General features: G+C 32.1%; 1 protein-coding gene, 1 long non-coding RNA gene and 1 pseudogene across 2 annotated transcripts; 1 reads left to right on the forward strand and 2 right to left on the reverse strand.

Annotated features, from left to right (window-relative positions):
* LOC132800346 ((R)-mandelonitrile lyase-like) lies at window positions 1-722 on the reverse strand. Its single transcript, XM_060813809.1, has 2 exons — window positions 635-722; window positions 1-476 (listed from the first exon to the last, which is right to left on the reverse strand). Exons 1-2 carry the CDS (start codon window positions 720-722, stop codon window positions 1-3), a joined length of 564 nt encoding a protein of 187 aa, XP_060669792.1.
* A 4,688-nt stretch (window positions 723-5,410) lies between these two features.
* Window positions 5,411-9,154, reverse strand: LOC107414428 (uncharacterized). Its single transcript, XR_007243181.2, has 3 exons — window positions 8,998-9,154; window positions 6,121-6,301; window positions 5,411-5,833 (listed from the first exon to the last, which is right to left on the reverse strand). It is a non-coding gene; the product is annotated as an uncharacterized LOC107414428 (long non-coding RNA).
* A 1,981-nt stretch (window positions 9,155-11,135) lies between these two features.
* On the forward strand, window positions 11,136-18,955 carry LOC132800744 (uncharacterized; annotated as a pseudogene).
* The last annotated feature ends 1,751 nt before the right edge of the window (window positions 18,956-20,706 follow it).

A 20,706-nucleotide genomic window follows, 5' to 3' on the forward strand; every position in this document is an offset into this window, starting at 1 on the left:
TCAGACAGTTGGGTTGACTTTGACATCAGCCGACGAAACCAACCCGAGGGAGCCACTTGAAAGTGGTCCAGAGGACTTCTCAATAATGGTTGCCACACTCAATTCTAAAGGAGTGGTTTCATTTGGATCAAAGCTAAAAGGTTGAGGAAAAGAAAATGAGGTGATGGAAGAGAATGGCTCTATATAATTGAAGTAATTTGTAATTCCTACAACCTGTACAATTGAAAGGTCCAATGTAAATGGGACTATAATGGTGATACTGTTACGAGGATTATCCACCATAAAGTTTCCCACATCGGGGTTTTGGCTAACTACCGGAACTTTGTGTGACGAAAGAAGAGGAAGTGGACCAACTCCAATGAGAAGAAGAAGCTGAGAGCTCCCAATTGCCCCTGCCCTCAATATCACCTCTCCTTCATCTCTTATCAACGCCTCATGAGTCCTCCCCTTCAAATCACTATATACGACTCCAATTGCTGATACACCGGCAGTACAGAACATTTATATATAAGAGAAAAAAAACAATATATATATATATATATACCTCGTTTCTGCTGGATCTCAAAACCTAGTGGCTAGTAGAATAAAATTATATATAGAAATGTTAAATAGATCATATGCTTGTGCTGCTCACCTGATGCTTTGGAAGAGAAGATAATTGTCTTCACATACAAGGCCTCAACTGCAAAAGAAGACGAAGAAGAAGGAGCGGCTAGAGGCATACAATTTTATAAATGTGGGTAAGGATTAATGGGAATATGACAAGTTGGTGGTGGTGTGAGAGTTAAGAGTCGTGGAAGTGGATTGGCTACTATTGAAAGATTCTAGCCCAATCTTATAACACATATAGCCAATATTCAACGAAACTGAAAGTTTTTTTCGTTTTTGGTTTCGATTTTAATGGTGGTGGTGGTGGTGGTTGGGGGGGAGCAGAAGGGGGACGGGGGGGAAGATAGAGAGAGAGAGAGAGAGAGCATCCCCCAATACAGTTTTTGGTAATCTTTTCCCTTTTTTTTTTTTTTTAATTTGTGTTTCTTTGTTTTCCTTTTTTAAGTTTGATCGATTCTTAAGTTTTCCTTGTATACTAAAACTTATCGAATAAAGTTTCAATCAAAAACAAAATTATGGAAGATTTCACAAAAAAATAAATAATTTATTGTTTTAAAAATCTTCACATACTAATAATTTTATTTTATTAAAAAATAAATTATCGAAAACATACATTTGCTTATAATTTTAGTTTTCCATATACATATATATATATATATATATATATATATATATATATATATATATAAAGAAAACATATTTCATCAGAAAAAACTAAATTATAAAAAGACACAAATTTTTTTGCTTTTAGGTTTCCATATTTAGACTAAAATTATCCAGAATTTCATTAAAAAAAATTCCAAGAGATATCTTTAAAATCTTCCAATATTAATCATATTTATTTACCACTTTATATTTGTATTTTACAAAAAAAAAAAAAGAAAAGAAAAAAAAAGAGTAATTCATATTGACATACACCGTTACATGCATAATGAAGAGCATCTCCAATTATGTTGTCTATTGGTTTTATCTATTTAAAAATATTATGCCAGATAAATAAAAAGGATTTTAAAAAAATTATCTCTAATGGTTTTGTACATTAGTTCGATCAAGCTAATATAGCAATAAGCTATGAAGGATATTGTTTACCTCTGAAAACTCTATTAGATAGGCTGAGTCAGTATTTTGTTTATTTTTATTGATTTTTGTGTATTTATCATATATTGACCAAAAAAAAAAAAGTATGCATGACTTGAGATCTAAGCTCTAGTTTCGATTTATCTTTTCACAATTTCTAAGTGGCGAATCATGGCTTTAATAGCTTTGGATTCATAGATTATCGTTGCAGTGAAGCTACAACGCAACACCGTATATGCCTTTTCTGCAAAAAAATAAATAAATAAATAAATAAATTATATATTTATTAAATGAAAGATTCAATAGACCTTCATTTGAATTGTATAAGAGGGAAAGAGAAAAAAATTTACAAATGATCATGGAATATTAGAAAACATAGATAAAATCCATACCTTTATAAAGGATAGAAAAAGCTTTTCTTATTTTCTTTGCTTTTATGAATTTGCCTTGGTTTGGCCTTCTCTTTGTTCATCAAGCTCATGGGTTTCGTTGGTATGGTTTCACTCATCAATCATCTTTTCATTTTTCAATTTATTATATTTTAATTATGTTTAATTTTAATTAGATGAGGCTTTAATTGGTTTGGATTCATAAATTATGGGTGAAGCTACCAGTTAACACCATATATTCATTTTCCAGAAAAAAATAATTATATATTTATTAAACGAAAGATTCAATAAACCTACATTTGAATTGTATAAAAGGGAATAGAAATTTTTTTTTTCACAAATGATTATAGAATAATGGCAAACATAGAAAAAATCCACAACTTTAGAAAGGATAGAAAAAGTTTTTCTTATTTCTCTTTGCTTTTATGAAATTGCCTTGATTATGCCTTCTCTTTGTTCATCAAGCTCGCACATCCTTTAGGGTAAGCATATCTTTATTTCTAGAAGATCTTCACATAGAAAGAATAAAAGGTCGTTCCTCAATTAACCGCCTAATAACGGCCACGTACCTTGAAATAGGAACATTATAAAAGTTTGACAAGCAATCCGAAACACTATGGTTTTGTTCATCAATCATCTTTTCATTTCTCAATTTATTCTATTTTAATTAGATATAATTTTAAAATAAAAAAACTTATATTTCAGTACTCCATCATACTCTGAATAGAATCACTGGAAAAAAATTATCAGGAAATATAGTCTATTAAATAGAGAAAATATCACATAAGCATGAAGACCTTTCAAAACCCTTGCCACATAAACTTCCATAGAAAAATTCATTGGAAATGCTCAAGATTAGTAATTTATTACAAATTCATATAATATAAACAATTTTTTTAAAAGAACAAAAAAAAAAAAAATCAGCAATAATTCACTCTAGATCTGCCGCACGCACAATCCATATCTTTCATATTATTTATGTCAAAATTCATATAATATTATTTTGTCCTGCTAATTTAGAAATGAAACGCATTAATAATAATTGATAAAAGTAATGACCTTACACATTATACATCTTATACTTTCATTATTCATAGTATTTTATATTCATTATTAAATGGTGGTGGTTTGGTCATATAAAAGTTTTGCTTACTTACTTATAGGATTGCAGACAGGCTCAAAATTCATCGTTAGTTATCAGTTTGAGTTCAACTTGATTTTAGCTTACTCGAACTTCAACATAAAAAATAAAAAAAATGAAAAAAGGATGAATTTAAACAAGAAACGAAGCTTGTTAGCCAATTTTAAATAATAAATTAAGCTCATAAGTAGCTTGAATTTATTATTTATATGTATTCATGTAATATAATTATTAGGAATTTATAATTTTTTTTAAAAATAAATTAATTGTATAATAAAATTAATACAATATATCAACTTTATTAATAACTAATGTTAAAATTTTTGTTTTAATTTTTTTTTTTTTAAGTTTTGAAGTTTTTATATGGTAACGTATTGGGCTAAGCTAAAATCAAACTTTTAATAAATAAGTCGAGCCGAATTTAAACAAGTTATTTCAAAATTTTATGAACTTGAGTCGATCTTAAATGCTCATAAAATCATATGAGCCGAATTTAGGACTGTCAATACCTGGTTCAACCCAGCTTATTTACGCTTCTACTTGCTTACATTTTTTATAGGCTAATATGATTATGATATGCACAAGTGAAGCTTACTTTGCTTATAGACTTGTGTGCACAAGTAAACATTGCCCAACCTTCCTAATATTCACAACAATTTTACATCTCCAAAATAATAAAAAATAAAAAATTATACCGCATTTTACAACTCAAAAAAATATCATCCCTAGCTTGAGATTTTTTTTTTTTCAAAGTAATAAACAGAGGAGTTTAACAAAATTAAACAAAAATGAAATGAGTGAACTGACACGTTTCAAATTAAGTGTTATATCGATTAGATTGCCAAATAGGTTTTAATAAGAATAAATTACCATTTTTATTGTTTATGCTTAACATATGAAGCGTGATAATATGTTTAAACATGAGAATATTACCACCAGCTATTCAAAGTATTGATTAATGACAAGTATATTAAAGATAACTTTGAGTTTTGAATATTTAATAGTTTAATCAAAATTATTTTAGTTATTAATTTAATATTTTTTTTGTTTTTTATTTTCTTTTTTTTGGGAAGGAGAACTAATGTTTTGGGAATTGGAAGTCGTTATTGCATGGAAAAATTTCCTAATGAGGGTATATATATCTGAAGATGGCAAGCTGCAGGATTATGCTGGATCCATTTCCTGTGCCGAAAAGGTGATTTATTTGGTTCGATTCTTTCTGCATAGGAGGTCATTCCACATTTTGCAACTTCGAATGAGCTTGCTTGTTGCCCTTTGTATGGCTGCGATGCTAGATGATGTGGCCATATATGGCTTCGTTTGGATTGGTAGAAAAGGGGTTGGTTGAATTGGCTTCCCAGAAGAGAAAAAAAAAAGAAAAAAAAAATAGATAAATAAGTTCATTTTTGCAGAGAAAGAAAGTTGCTGTCTGCATTTGGGCTACTTGATGAATTAGCAATGCAGAGAAACTTGGAATGATAAAATTCAAAATTAAGAAGAAAAAAAAATCTTTTATTTAACAAAAGCATATATACTCAAGTTAAATTATAAAACCACAAAAATATGAGAAACTCACTTCCCTTTAAAAAATAGTTCTGGTAACAAGAGAGAATTCATAAAGTAGCACTCGAAATTTGAGCAGTCACCCATGATCCAAAAAAATCTGAGTACTCTATAGAAAACAAAAATTGAAACATAAATCTTACAGATCCATATCAACTGTAAACAGAACCCTTCTGGCAGAAAGATTAGTGTGCAACAAAGAAATCCTGTTACATACAGGATTTACGAATATCTCAATATTTATAAACTGACCAGGATTTCACCTACACCTGCACACCCCCACCCTCCCCCTCTTTTGCCAGCTACTTTGCACTAAGAGAAGAGAGTCAAACAGAGTCAATTTTGCACTATTCCCTGACTCACATGTAAATCAACCAGCAGATCTTGTACCTCAAAATGTAATACCAAGACTTGAGCGGTCTTAGCGAACATGAATTTACATTAAGAATGCGGGCGCCCTCACAGAGTTCAGGACGTCAGGTGGTGAAAAACTTGGACAAATGGCCACAGGACTTGATATCAACACAAATGCCACAGAAAACGAGCAGAATTTACTTTGACCTAATTCTGTAGTGGGTATCCCGCCCCTCACCTCCCTCAGAAAGACAAAAATAACTCATGGAAGAAAGAATACAACACTCAAATGGACATCCAAGTTAATAGTCATCCGGCAAGTTCTTAGCATATTAACAATGCTTTCATAAAAAAAGGAAAAAAGAAAAAAGAAAAACCGTAATCATGCAACCAACATATGGCAACAAAATTTAGGACGTACAATCAACAGAGGGCAACAAGAAAAGATGGTGTGCAAACCATCTCCTGCTGTTTCTCCAAGTCCTCGAGGCTAAATCCATGAGCATCATTTATATTCTTACCCTTAACACTGCTCTTGCCCTTGTAACAGTGTCTTCTTCTTACGATCCTTCTAACTGTGCTGGTCTTTGTGTTTTCTATGCCCCTTCTCTCTGTCTTTAAAGTCACTTTTTAACTTTGCTGTTGCAGTGGAGATGCCCTTTTCTGTCTGTCAATGCATACAGAAATTACAATATCGTTTCTGGTAAGACAAATACACAGTATCAGCAAGATCCTCTGTAAATTGCACATAAAACTACCTAATTAGGAAACTTGGCAATATCAGAACATATCAGTTGCAAAGGAAAAGGAAAACTTCCATATAGGCGTTCCTTAAATTTCACATTAAGCAAGCCCTCATCCCCAAAGGCACCCAGAAGAAGAAGAGGAAAAAAAAAAAAAAAAAAACACAAAAACACAAAAACAAAGAGAGAGAGAGAGAGAGAGGAGGAACAAAAAATAGATAGCCATAAAACCAAAAGGTCTTACAAAAGGCTGGTTAACAGGAGTTGTCTCCCTCATATGAAAAGCATCCCTTGGTAGATCCAAATCAAAATGGTATATACATGCATTTCTTTCTCTCAAATGGGAGGCATTTTGAAGAAGCTGATCCAACTCCATGCCTTCCCTTTTGGATGTCACTGTCAGATACAGTGAGAGGGAGTGACCTCTTGCAAAAAAAAGGGAAAATGAGACCAAAGCTTGTAATAAGTTATGAGATCAACAGCACCACCAGGTTCTCTTGGCCCTGATACTCATTAAAAATTTAAACCAAAAAAAAAACTTGATTGACAGTCTAAGAAAAGTTTCATTGAGCTCAAGTCATTTTCATATTTATAAAAAATTAATAAATAATGATAATAATAAAAAATAAAAATAAATAAATTTAAATCAAATAAAATAACAAAAAGCAAGAACAATTTGACTAAGGGGGGAAAATATAATTCTAGCTTCGCTCTTTCTTCTACTGTTAAATGTCATTCCAAATGTCACATATTTTCAAGATATTTAGACATTTCATTTGCTAAGGAACAATCCAATTAGATTCAGCACTAGGACTAATGCCAAAGATCAAATCCATATCTATCAACTTTTTAAGCATGCAAACAAGGTCATGTTACAAGTAACAAATATGTGGCATTCTTCACAGTTTTGCTTGTGATGCAAAGTCAAATATGATATGATAAAAAAGGGAAAAAAAAAAAAAATGTACATGGATTGAGAATCAGAGCACACTTGATAACAGTTAATATGACTGAGTAGAACATAACCATAGTTACTTGTTTTTTCAAAAATGTCAAAAGAATAATTCCGAATTTTTAATCTTTAATTCTAATTCTTTGTTCTTAGTTTGAAATCTCCTTATCCAAAAAATGGATCGAAGAAAGCTCCTCAGATATGAAATCCAAATCCAACCAGATCTCAAACTCTATGTTAACGTTCATTACAATAATACATAATAGTTCAAATTGTATGCAGCCGACAACTAGTCTTCTTAAATATCCAAAGGACCACTCTTGACATAGAAATATCCTACAAATCCCATTTCGTAAGCATGTCCTATAAATGACACTTCGTAAACATAAAATTGTACATGTTTGAGTCAATTCCTTCTAGGAATATTCAAGGTGACCATCTCATGATCAGAAGGATTTAATGAAGCTCTGGTTGCTATATCACTGTGTTTAAACCTCACAAGATACTCTCCCAATATGAGGCTCTAATGAACAGTGAACCAAGATGCAAAAAGACAAACTATTTAAGTCATGGACTCAAAATACAGAAAACAAATTACAAAAATAGCATGTAGAGAAGGTGACAGATCTTGATTGATACTACTATCATTATATTTCCACCATGTGTAATAAATTTTTCAAATTATTGATTATACACCCCAACACTGAAGATTCTCTTCACTGGACTCCCTTGACACTCAAAATCTCAAAGCAAGTCCAAGACTTAAAGAACTTACAGAGCAAACTGAAATTTGCATTTGTAGAATCAACTACCAAAAAAACTACAGTTTAACCACAGTTCAGGTATGATTATGAAGAAATAGATTTAACAATGCCAAAACGATGTGAAAAATGAAAACAATCTATATAACAAAATGCCAAAGGCAACTATACTTGCTCTTTCCACGAAAACAATACCACATGACAGTAAATAAAAAATAACCACGCAATGGAAACCAACTCAGATTTGCAAGAAAGTTAACAAATCCTTCTTTGAACAAAAGATAGATACCAGCCATTGATTATTCGAATATGTAAAAGCTGTTAAACTAAAAAGTAAAAGAGTCAATCAGAAAATACCAAGGCCTCAGATATCTAAGCATCTTATCCGTTTTCAAACATTTTGGATTCAAGATCCATCTGTTTACTGATGCTTTAGAGGGTGCCTCAACTTCATCTATCATTTAAAGTTAGAATAGAAAAGTAAAATTAAGCAGCCAGTAGCCATATGTTGCACCAACTTAGCTTAATACAACCCAAAGCAATACATCTATGATTCACAAACACACAATCACGGTAGTGCTTAGCAACAAAATATATTACTAAAGCAAAACAAGATCTAATCAAGTGGCGAAGTATAATTAATATACAATAAATATATGCAAGATGCCAGGGATCCCAAATTTTAGGCCCCCCAAATCTTTTCCCAAATGAATCATGGTCTGTCATCTCTGACATGAGGTCGAAACCAGACTTGCCATGTTATTTGAGAAAGATTTGGGAACCAAAATTGCAACCTATTATTCTATTTTATTGGCTTGTTTACGGTTCACTTTTTTCTTTCTTTCTTTTTTTTTTTTTTTTAAACATTAATTGTCCAACCATTCACGTATTGCAACAGTAACAATCGGCGTACGACAAGTGTTGGTACCCGTAGCAACGTTTTTTCTTAAATGTATTTACACAAATTGGAGTTGCAATTCTCTTGTATAAATCATGGAGTATTTAGAGGCAAATTCTCAATGAATAAGAAAAATGACCCATAAAAAAACTCTAAAAAAAAATAATAGAAATAAATAAAAATTTATCTCGGTCAACAACAAGCACCATATTTGCATTTTGGCAGTTTGGATTAAGAACTTTAGCCTGTAAAACTATAGCTAGAATCCTATAGATCTACAAATATCAAACACATAATCTCTCAAGTGGAAGAATTATCATTAAAAAAAAAAAAAAACTAACATGGCGTAGCAAAAGCAAACAACTATAGCAAATGCCCCATGTATGAGTAATCGATTTTTCCGGTCAAAAAACAGAGGAGAGTGTGAGATATCTCATCAAAATCGATTCTCATGGGAAAACTAATGCAGAGCCAAACGAATATAAATTCGAGAAAGAGATAGTATATTACCTGCCGGTGATTGCAAATTAGGCTTGGCCGCCTGGGATTTAGGGAGTGAAGCCTCGGAGGTCTAGGAGGAAGGAAAAGAAACTATTCGGGACCTCGTATTTTTATTTTTATTTTTTATTTTAAATTAAAACCTCTCCGTAATTTCATGAGGTTTCTTCTGCCTGGTGTTGATGTATTATAAACATTTTTAAATTTTATTTATTTATTTTTTTCTGGAAAGGGAAAGTAAAATGTTAAAGAAAACATATTTGAAAACATATTTGACATCAACTTCGATTGAGATACGGCCATTCTCACGTGCTAAGATTTGATCTCCATCATTAACCAAAGAGAGGGATTAAAAATGTCAAATTTATTGCATGATGGAAATTTATATTAACCCATTTCTTATGGTCAAGATTGAGAATTACAATCCTTTTATGTTTTTATTTTAATTTTCTAAAAAGAGTGCGTTTAATAATTTTCCCGTTGAGTACGTAAAAACAAATAAAAATATTCATTTAAAGGCTTTATAAATTCGTTATTTATTTATTTTTTTTTTAAATGGGGTTTAAGATTTAGAATTCCAATTTAGATTATTATATGATGAAACAGTAACATTTACCGTTGAATTTCTTTGAGAGACTTATATAATTGTTTTTCTAATAATAGTAATAATAAACTTTATGAAAATTTATCTTTATTACCAAAATAGTTACCGTATAACATCCCACCATGGGAATATGATAAAAATTAAATACCAAAAAAATAAAAAAAGAAAGGGGCATAAGAAATTTTCTATAACTATTTAGGAGAGCAGATATTCTAGTTGCCAATGACGTTTGAATTTTGATGATACCCAGATGCTAATCGATCAGCCATTTTCCCTCCTAATTTATTAAAAAAAAAATAATCATAAAATAAAAACAAAACTGTTTACGAGCAGGGCTGTAAACAGATTAAAAGAGCTTGTGATAAGTTCGACTTCTGTTCCATTTTAGTTCATTTAAACTTTATTTTAAAGAAAACAAACAGAAATTGAACCAAAAAAAAAAAAAAATCACAAATCCATTTTAAATAATAAATTAAACTTGTAAGTAATTAATGAAAAGTTTAAATTTTATCATATCCAACGATATTTTTATATTTTAAATTTGTAAACTTTTTAAGGTTAAATTATTATTTTTTCAATAAAACTAATAAAATAACTTAATATTTGTTAACTATTAATGTTAAATTTTTTATTCCAAAAAATAAATATTCAACTTCTAAAACTTTTATAACGACCCGAATCAAACTTAACTAAACTTGAATTTTTCATGAACAAATTAAATTCAATTTAAACAAATAATTTCAAAATTTTACCAACTTAAACCGAATTTAAACACTCTTAAATATTATAAGCCAATTTTAAAATATTAATATTTAGCTCGACCAGGCACTTTCACCCTATATGTAAATTATAGTTATGTATGCATGTAAGGGGATGACGTTGCAACTTAGATTTGTATTTATGGGATTAAAATGGCAGTAATGTTTCCCATTGTCCTTTTTCTGGCATCCATACTGCATTTTGAACTTGACCTAACATTTGTATTGCAACTTTTAAGACTGAAATTTCACAACTTCTTTTGCTAACCAGCAAAATTTCACGTCATTTGCATCGATGTTGCTATCAAATATTTTTAAACTATTTTGCCATTATTACAATGTCAAATATGCTGAACAAAAATTGATCCATGTAAGCTGGAGATCATTTAGAAATAAATCTGTTGAGCATATTGGAATTATCCAATATATATATATATATATATATATATCTAAAAAGGGCTTCACCTCCACCGTATGTACTCGAAGGTAAACCATGAAACTCTAGCAATAGACTTGTCTATGGATATTCCACGGGAATATTCTTCAAGGCGATGTATTTACATACTGGAACATGATTGATACCAGACAAAATGTCTATATAGCTTTACCCATATCATAGATACATAGTAATTAATTTTTTTATTAAACATATAAAATCGTATTTCGATTAGTTTTTATATCGATTTCATTTTGAAGTTTCTTTCATAGGTTTTTTAAATTTAAAAAGTATTTACGATGAAAAGAATAAAAATTAAAACTTGAAAACAATATAGTGATTACAAACTACAATAATGAAATTTTATGAACTAAACAATCTATAAAAAGTTATGCTGATTTTACCAATATTAACATTAATGCTATAATTAACTCTAAAATATTTTCAGCATAACTTTCAATAAATATGGTGCAGGCTATTTTATTGCATTGTATAAACACTAAGGTCTAGCATAAAAAGAAAATAAAAAAAATAAAAGTTGAACAAATGGAAAAAGGAATTTGTATTTTGAAAGGAGCGCTACTTAAATTGCTAGAGTAAAAGTATAAATAATTGAAATATATATAAATTTAAAAAATATTTGTTTCTTCAAATAAAAAATAAATAAAAAATATTTTAAAAGAGCATGTACTGCTAGTTAGAGGTGGCAATTCGTGTTTATGTGTTGTGTCCTTGTCGATCCGTTTAATAATCATATCAAAAATGTTTAGTCCTAATCTAATCCGTTTATTAGTCGTGTCAAATATATATATATATATATATATAAACAAGTCAACCAGAAACGACCCATTTAACAAAATTACTTTAATCGGTCGTGTTGATCTGTTAACCTATTAACCTAAATATTAACTTAAAAATTAACCTATTAAATCAAAATTAATCTATTTATTGAAAGTAACTTGTTTATTAATATATCTATTCTACTAACTTGAAAATCAAGCTCCCTATTTGAAAATGATTTAAAAATAATAATTAAAAAAACAACATAAAAATAATTTAAGCATTAAAAAATTAAGATACAATATTTAAATTTCATTGTAATATACCCTCAAATTATATTTGCAAATCCTAATCCACAAAACATAAATCTTAATAAATGTGCTTTCATAAAAAAATTACTTTAATAGAGTTTTATAATTTATAATATTTTTTATTTTTTAATAATATATTATGGGTAAAATTATAATTTAAAATTAAATTTAAAAGAGTTGTAATAGGTATGTAATAGTGTCGGATTGAAACTGATACGTTTAATAAATGAATCATAACGGATCAATTTTGAGTTAAACGGGTCGATTCGAAAATGACATGATTAACAATCATATTAATTAGGTTGACTCGATTATGATCCGAACCCATTTATAATAAATCCAAACCCATTTATTCCATATCGTTTTCGAATTGTATCATTGTATCCTGATCTAAATTGGCACCTCTACTGTTAAACCTTGCTTGTCTGTCAGCCATGACGAATTTAGCTTAAACCCCATGGGTAATAAAAGCGATTATGACACATGTTCATTTACACACAAAAACAACAACAAAAAAAGAAAATGAAAAATAAAAAAAAAGAAAAAAAATACACTTTCTCTCATAAAAAAGAGTCACAGATTAAAAATTTGTTTCTAAGCCTTGCCCCAAGACTTGATGTTTTTTCCAAGCCTTGAGGCTGGAGCCTAGGCGCCCCAAGGCGAGGCCTATTATATTGCTGGCCGATCAATTGAAATTGATGGTCCAAATTAGATTGCCATTTCCCTCCCATTCCCTTCCTTTCCATTCCGGTAGTGTTCGACGCCCATCTCCCACCGTGTTCGAGCAAGCAGCCATCCCATTCCCTTCCTTTCCCACCTATCTACCGTCGTTCCAAACAGACGCAAAGGCCGTTCGACAGCGAGAGCCACCACCGTTCAATCCTTACCGACATTCCAGACCTTCCGAAATGCACTGCCCAGGCCACCTCTCACAGAGGCTCTGTTTTTCTTTTTTATCTTTCTCCTTGACGAACGGTAGCGATAGCATTAAGGCTAGGGTTTTCAAATACCTTATTCAAATTTTTTCATTCAATTTTTTTTTTTTTTGGAATTTTGATAGAACTTATTCTTAATCTATGTATATTGATTTATTTATTTTTGGGATTCTGTATCATGAATATAAGTTTCTGAATTTGTATTTAAGATGCACCATCAGAGATACCATCGACAAGGTTCTCGTCCTCCGATTTGGCCGTGCTTCTTATTCCTTCTACAATTTTCCGTTTCAATGCTCATCATATGAAGATGGATTCTGGGTATTATTTCTCTTTTTTTTTTTCATTTTTTTTTTCATTCTATGGTTTAATCTTTTTTTCCCTTTAATTTGTTTCATTGTATTTTTTTCTCTTTAAACCATCAGATCTTAAAAACCCCCCATTAAGGCCCACCTTTCCACTTCGTAAATTACTTTTTGATGCAAATGAACATCATTGGATTTGAATTGAATTGATTTTTATGTAATTTCATTTGCGACTGCAAATGGGACCCTATGCATTTTGTTAAAAATTTTGATTAAAGAACAAGAAACACAACAGCTAGTTTGAAAGAGCTAAATTTTATTGATAATAACTGTGGCTTTAATAGCCACTCAATACACGATATTAACAGAAAAGAGAACAACCCACTTTGACGAAAATAAAGGCTTGGAATAAGTTAAATACAGATAGATGTTTGCTAAAGACTAGGACCTCCCATGAAAATCAGAGAATTATTCTAACAAAAACAGTAGCAAACTTCTTCATTCCCCCCCTTAAACTAAATGTTGTGAAGCAATTAGTTTATGCCAGAAATTTTACGTACTCCCAGCAACTTCCGAAGCTTTTGAAAAACTTCAAGGTTTAATGGTTTGGTCATAATGTCAGCCACTTGATCCCGACTCCCACAATAAACTAATTCAATTATACCATCCTTGGTAAGATTTCTTAAGAAATGAAACCTTACATCAATATGCTTGCTGCGACCATGCATAACTAGATTTTTAGATAGCTTGATGGTTGAACTATTATCACACATTACAGTAATACAGCCTCCATCATAATGTCCCAGCTCTTTTAAAATTCTCTTCATCTAGACTCCTTGACAAGCACAAACTGCAGCTGACACAAACTCAGCTTCTGTGGTTGATAAAGTCACAATGGGCTGCTTTTCTGAACACCATGAAACAGCACCTGAACTCATTAAAAATACATACCCAGATGTACTATTGCTATCTTCCAAATCTCCAACATAGTTGCTATCTATAAATGCCAACAACTTACCATTTCCTCCTTTTTTATAATGAACTCCATAATTCACAGTCCCTTTTAACTATCGAAGAACTCTTTTAGATGTCTGTCGGTGACTCTCCATTGGTTTTGCCATATATCTACTAATGAGACAAACAATAAACATCATATTAGGTCTTGTGACAGTAAGATACATTAAGCTTCCCACCAACTGCTTGTAGTATGTCTCATCAACAGAAACTCCATCTTCATCTTTGCTTAATTTGAAACCTGAAACTATTAGACTACCCACCGAATTACTTTCCATCATACCAAACCTTCTTAAAATCTCCAATGCATATTTCCTTTGGCATATATAAATACCATCAGATTTTTATAGTAACTCGATCCCAAGAAAATCTCATCTTCCCCAAATCAGACATATCAAACTCTTTTAACATAGATCTTTTAAATTCAAATATCATAACTTCATCATTGCCAGTAAAAATTAAATCATCAATATAAATACTTACAATGATAATTTTTCCTTCTCTGCTTCTCTTTGTGAGTAATGTCTGCTCTTTATCAAGATAACCAAGCTTGTGGAGCTTGTTTTAATCCATACAAAGCTTTATGTAACTTATAAACCAAATGCTCATTGCCTTTTTTTTCATATCCTTTGGGCTGCTCCACATAAACATCTTTACTCAGCTCACCATGAAGAAAAGCTGACTTAACATCCAACTGAAAAATCTTCCAATCCTTCTATGCAGCTAGAGCAATAATCATCCTTACCGTATCCATCTTTGCCACCAGTGAAAAAACTTCTGTGTAGTCTATTCCATGTTTCTAAGAATACCCTTTAGCAACCAAACGAGCCTTATATTTATTGATCTTTCCATACTCATTATATTTGGTTTTGTAAATCCACTTCACTCTAATTCTTTGGCTCCAGCTGGCAGCTCAGTGAGTGTCCATGTTTTGTTCATTTCAATGGATTCAATCTCATTATCCATGGCCAATCTCCAGTTTACACTCTTTACAGCTTCCTCAAAATATAATGGATCAGTTGATACTACTAATGGCATAAGAGTTTCATCCTTAGATAGACCTTCTCCACTGTCATAATCACCCATCCACACAGGAGGTTGTCTCTCATAAGGTTGTCTCAATTCTCTCACTGTCTCTTCAACCTCACTAGTACCATCTTCCTCTTCTCTAACTCCCTCATCACTAGTCTCTCCTACCTCTCCATCTCCATTCCCATTTGGACTTGCATCTTCTTCAATCTCACCACCACCATCATCCCATTCTAAGCTTACTACTATTTGTTTTTTAGAACTCACATCCCTGTCCCATTGCTTGCCTTCTTCGAAAATTACTTCTCTACTCACAACAACCTTCTTCACGACAGGATCATAAAGCCTATAACCTTTTGACTCCTCACAAATTTCCAATAGTACACAAGTAATGCTTTTGCTTTCAAGTTTAGTCCTACTTGCTTCTGGAACATGGACGTGTGCAATGCAACCGAAGACTCAAAAATGATCTATCGAAGGTTTTACTCCACTCCAAGATTCCTCTGGTGTAACATCTTTGACAGCCAATGTAGGACACCTGTTTAGGATATAGATAGTCCAATTTACTGCTTCTGGCCAAAAAGTCTTGGGAAGGTTCTTGTTAGATAGCATTGAACGAACCATATTCATCACAGTTATATTCTTTCTTTTAGCTACACTGTTCTATTGCAGAGTATAAGCAGTGTTGAATTGCCTCTTGATTCCATTTTGTTTACAGAAATCATTAAACTCATTTGAATTGAATTCCCCTCCTTTATCAGTGCGTAAACATTTAAGCAATAGCCCTGTTTCTTTCTCAACCATAGTCTTAAAACATTTAAAACAATTTAAAGCATCTGACTTTTCTACCAAAAAAATACACCTATGTTTTTCTACTATAATCATCAATGAATAACAAAATGTACCTCTTGTTGCTATTCGATGTAGGAGTGACCGGACCACAAATGTCTGTATGAATAAGTTCCAATTTCTGAGTTGCTCTCCAAGTACTCTTCTTTGAGATAGGATCATGGTGTTGTTTCCCATTGATGCAATCAATACATGGCACAGTTGAGGCAGAGAGTTGAGGTAGTCCACACACCATGTTCTTGTGCAACAGTGTTCTTAAACCCTTGTAACTCAGATGCCCACACCTCCGATGCCAAAGATGAGACAGGTTTTGATCTTTTATATGAAGACACTGATTAGATTGTGCTTGAGACTAAGTCAACAAGATAAACATCCTATTTGTACTCATATTAGTTTGAATGATCAAACCCTTCATGGATGAAATATCTTGCAGGTCCCTCCCTTAATCAAGATAGCCAAGCCCTTTTCTTACAGCTGCCCTATGCTCAAGAGATTATTTCTTAACTCTAGAATATAGTATACCTCAGTAACAACATGATTGACTCCATTCAGCAACAATTTCACACTTCCCTTTCCCATCACATTCATCGTAGTGTTGTTCCCCAATTTCACCGAATGCCAAAATTTTCCATTAAATTCACTGAACATAGCATGATCACCACACATGTGACTGGAACACCCTAAATCAAGGAACCATGCATTTTCACTTCTGGCCTTATACAACTCCACATAAGACATTAGACGCATTTTGTCTTCCTCATCAAGCTTTGCATAGCTTGTTTCCTTGTTCCCAAAAGGACATTCGTATTGAAAATGTCCAAGTTTATGGCATTTATAACACTCCACAATTGCTTTGTTGAAACCTACTCGACCTCTTCCTCTTCCTCTGTTGGCACTACGACCACGACCTCTTCCTCCTTCATATGTCACCTTCAAAACCTGCTCCTCACCATTGTGCCTCTAGAACTTCTATTCATGCACTATTAATGAGCTTTGTAACTCATCAATTGTGAGAGCATAAATGCCTTTTGACTCCCTAATAGAGCAAACAACATAAGTGAACCTTTCAGTTAAAGAGAGTAGAATTTTCTCCACCACTTTAACATCCTGCATATCTTCTCCATAAATTCGCATCTTGTTTGCCACTGTCATGACTCTAGGGAAATACTCTGTCACTCCTTCACCATATCTCATTTCAAGAGTTTCAACTTCTCTACAGGGAGCTTGAAGATGAGACCTTTTGACTCTTGCATTTCCTTCGAATTTTTTCTTTATGGCATCCCATATTTCTTTGGTAGTATCCTTCTCAAGAATGGTATCAAGAACTGTGCGATCAATGGCTTGGAAGAGATAGTTCTTCACTTTTAGATCTTTTAGCTTCATCTCATCATTCTTCTTTCACTGTGCATCTGTCTGCAACAATCCTGTTATTGGCTCAACATACCTAGGCTCCACCAGCTCCCAATATTCCTTAGATCGTAGGAAGTTTTCCATTAGCATACTCCAATGATCATAGTGACCATCAAAATGAGGAATAGCTGGCTATACAAAACTCCTTTCAGTAGTCATCGTTCGTGCTACTGCAAGAATTTCAAAGACTACGACTTTGATTTTGTTAGATTCACTGGAGGCTCTGATACCGGATTGTTGAAAATTTTGATCAAAGAACAAGAAACACAACAGCTGGTTTGAAAGAGCTAAATTTTATTGATAATAACCGTGGCTTTAATAGTCACTCAATACACAATCTTAACAGAAAAGAGAACAACCTACTTTGACGAAAAGAAAGGTAAGTGGGAACAGTAACTTGGAATAAGTCAAATACAGATAGATTTTTCCTAAAGACTAGGACCTCCCCTGAAAACCAGAGAATTATTCTAACAAAAATAGTAGCAAACTTCTTCACATTTTGCACTCCTTAATTGATGTTTTTGCACATTATGGATGAATTGAGAGGATAAAAGTTGTGACTTTGCATTTTCAAGAAATAGAATCTGTCTCTTTTTTTTTTGGGTGGGCTTTGGGGGAAAGGAGAATCTTTCTAAATTTTTTGATATATTAAGTAGCATCTGCAACTGAGATCTTGGGAGAATAGTGGTTCACATTGGACTATTGTTTTGTTGTCACGCAGGACTGCAGATCACACTAAATGGGTTGGTGCATTTCACCAAAAGCAAGATTCATTGCTGTTGTGGAGGTAAATGGCATTTGGTTTTTATAAATTAAATCATGAATGCACTGACACTCTCATAAGAATTTTTTTTTTTTTTTTCTAATAAACCATTTGACTTTCTTAGTATAGCTATTTTAACTTTCTTCAAATACAACGCTAGTTCCAAGTTATGGGTGTTTTTTGTGCCATATAAATATGAGGACACATAATTTCCTGAATTGAAATTAGATGCTTATTTCTAATTTCTATTAGCAGCCACGTTTCTTGCAGTTGTTGGCCATGTGGCATCATGGTCTTGCTACATGCCCTGTGTATGTCTTAGTGATAATCCATTTCTATTAGCAGACAGGCTTCTAGAAAACATTCATAAACTATATATAAAATTTTAGCTCAATTAGTATGTTGGATTAGACAAAATTTGCTTGTACAGTCAAAATATGTGTTTCAATATGGTCTGTATCTAAGTGACAAAAGTCTGGTAATTTTAGGAAACATCAAAGTATATATAAGTTCTTTGCTGCATTTCTCTTTGCTTTTAACGATTTCATATGATTGTTTTAGATTCTATGTTTTTTCTTACTTTGTGATTCTAAGAATTTCTTCTTGCTCTTTCATATATGTGTTTCTAGATATATGTATAATGGGTCTTAGATGAAGTTTCTTTGCACTTTCTACAGGCAATATTTAAGGGAGCAATGAAAAGGAAGCTGATAGTGAATTGCCCTCTACCCCCAGAAAGAATACCTAAATATCAATTATTACATAAGGATGTCTGAGACGTAATTCCCTCTTAAGATAGATAAAATTCTTGCTAGTACATACTTTTATTCTTCATTATTCCCACTAAGATATTTTGCCAACAGAGTCTTTTGTTAATATCTTTTTCTTCTTTTGTGGACAGCCCTTTGGGCGTTAACATTAGGCATTTGTTGCTTGAGCAAGTAGTTCTATGTAAGACCCTCATGGCCTTCCAAGGTATTAAATTTTCTTTAGTCATTTGATTTATATGCAAGCATTGCAAAATCCCTTGGTTTTGGGTGTACGTATGAAGACTTTAAGAGGAACTTTAATTCTCAATTACGATGTGAATTTTTGCTTGACATTATTAAGGAGTGGTCTCTCGCATATGATAAACTTGGAGTATATGGTACTTTAGGGTTAAAAACTCAGGAATGTGTAATCAAAAAAAAAAAAAAAAGAAAAAAAGAAAAAAGGAGCTTGGTAACGTGTTATAACTTTGCAAGTGACTCAACTCAGAATACGGTCTCATTTTGGGTTATAGGATGCAGGGCAAGTGAATTCTTTTAATTGGTTTTGCACTCTTTTTTCCTTATATATATATATATAATATAGACACTTATAGGTCAATTTTGGGGTGATTGATTGAGGTTTATCATGCATGATGCAATTTAATATAGTTCGTGTTTAACTTTGATTTTTGCTCCAGGCCTTGGTAAAGGGGAAGGTGAAGCTGGAAGGGGACTCTCCAGCTTATATATCCAGTGTATAAAAATAGAAAAATTTAAGCACCCAACAAACCGTTGGGGCATCAATCAGAGGATGTACCTATTAAATGATGAAATTGACCTAGATATTATAGCTTTAGCTGACAAGTTGTGTAAGAATTATACATGAATGAGAATTCTTATGTTAATGTTTGATATTCCAAATCTATTTTGGGTGAACTTTATTCCAAAATTCAGGTATAATATAACCTGCTGTAACATTTAGTACTGCTATTTTTTTCCCTTCTATTATATTTCTTAGAACAATGTAATTAACAACAAATTGGCATATTATGATCCACGGGTAATGTGAGTAATCAGAATCAGAATTCCCACCAATATTCCTTCATTTTACTTAAAAAAAATAAATGTTTTTTATTATATATTTTATCCTTATGATGACCTACTAAGTTTTATTAAAACAATCATAAAGATACAATTTGAATCTATAGACCTCATAGCAGCCATATCCTGCTCTTCACGTGTCACAACATAACGCTGTGCGACATTTTCAGATGTAATACCATTAGGAAGAAGACAATCACGGGTGCCTGTGTAAAGATCTCCGCCTGTTGACACCTTATCATACACCAAACAAGTTATTCAACTTCAATCATTTTTCGTAGAAGAAAAAGAAATGAAGAACAAAAATGTAGCCTTTGAAATATACTTTTGGGTTAACTTTAGTAGCCCTATTCATTTTATTTATTGTCATGGACTTCAATCCTGCTCCAATTCCTGCACTGAATACAAAAATGGTCAGAGCCAAAAGTTGAGGTTGTGTAAAACATATTCAAGGATGTTCCTTATTGATGTCATAAAATCCCGCCTTAATAGAAGCAGCAACATCAGCAATAGCCTTAAAGTCTGATGAACATTTTCTGTTGATGTAGAATAAGCATTGTTTTTGTTTTAAATGGTACGGTGGAAATATAAGGTAAATAGAATCTTACATCAGGGCACCAAATGTCCAAGAAAGATTACAATATTGAAAGCTTGAAGAGTAACTTGTATCATTCGAT

This window comes from Ziziphus jujuba, chromosome 1 (genome assembly GCF_031755915.1).
Source record: "Ziziphus jujuba cultivar Dongzao chromosome 1, ASM3175591v1".
In the NCBI taxonomy this organism is placed as follows: domain Eukaryota; kingdom Viridiplantae; phylum Streptophyta; class Magnoliopsida; order Rosales; family Rhamnaceae; genus Ziziphus; species Ziziphus jujuba.

Coding starts and splice junctions, on each gene's coding strand:
- LOC132800346 (XM_060813809.1), bottom strand. CDS start 722: ATGCCTCTAGCCGCTCCTTCTTCTTCGTCTTCTTTTGCAGTTGAGGCC. Junction 477..634: donor CTTCTCTTCCAAAGCATCAG/GTGAGCAGCACA, acceptor CCGGTGTATCAG/CAATTGGAGTCGTATATAGT.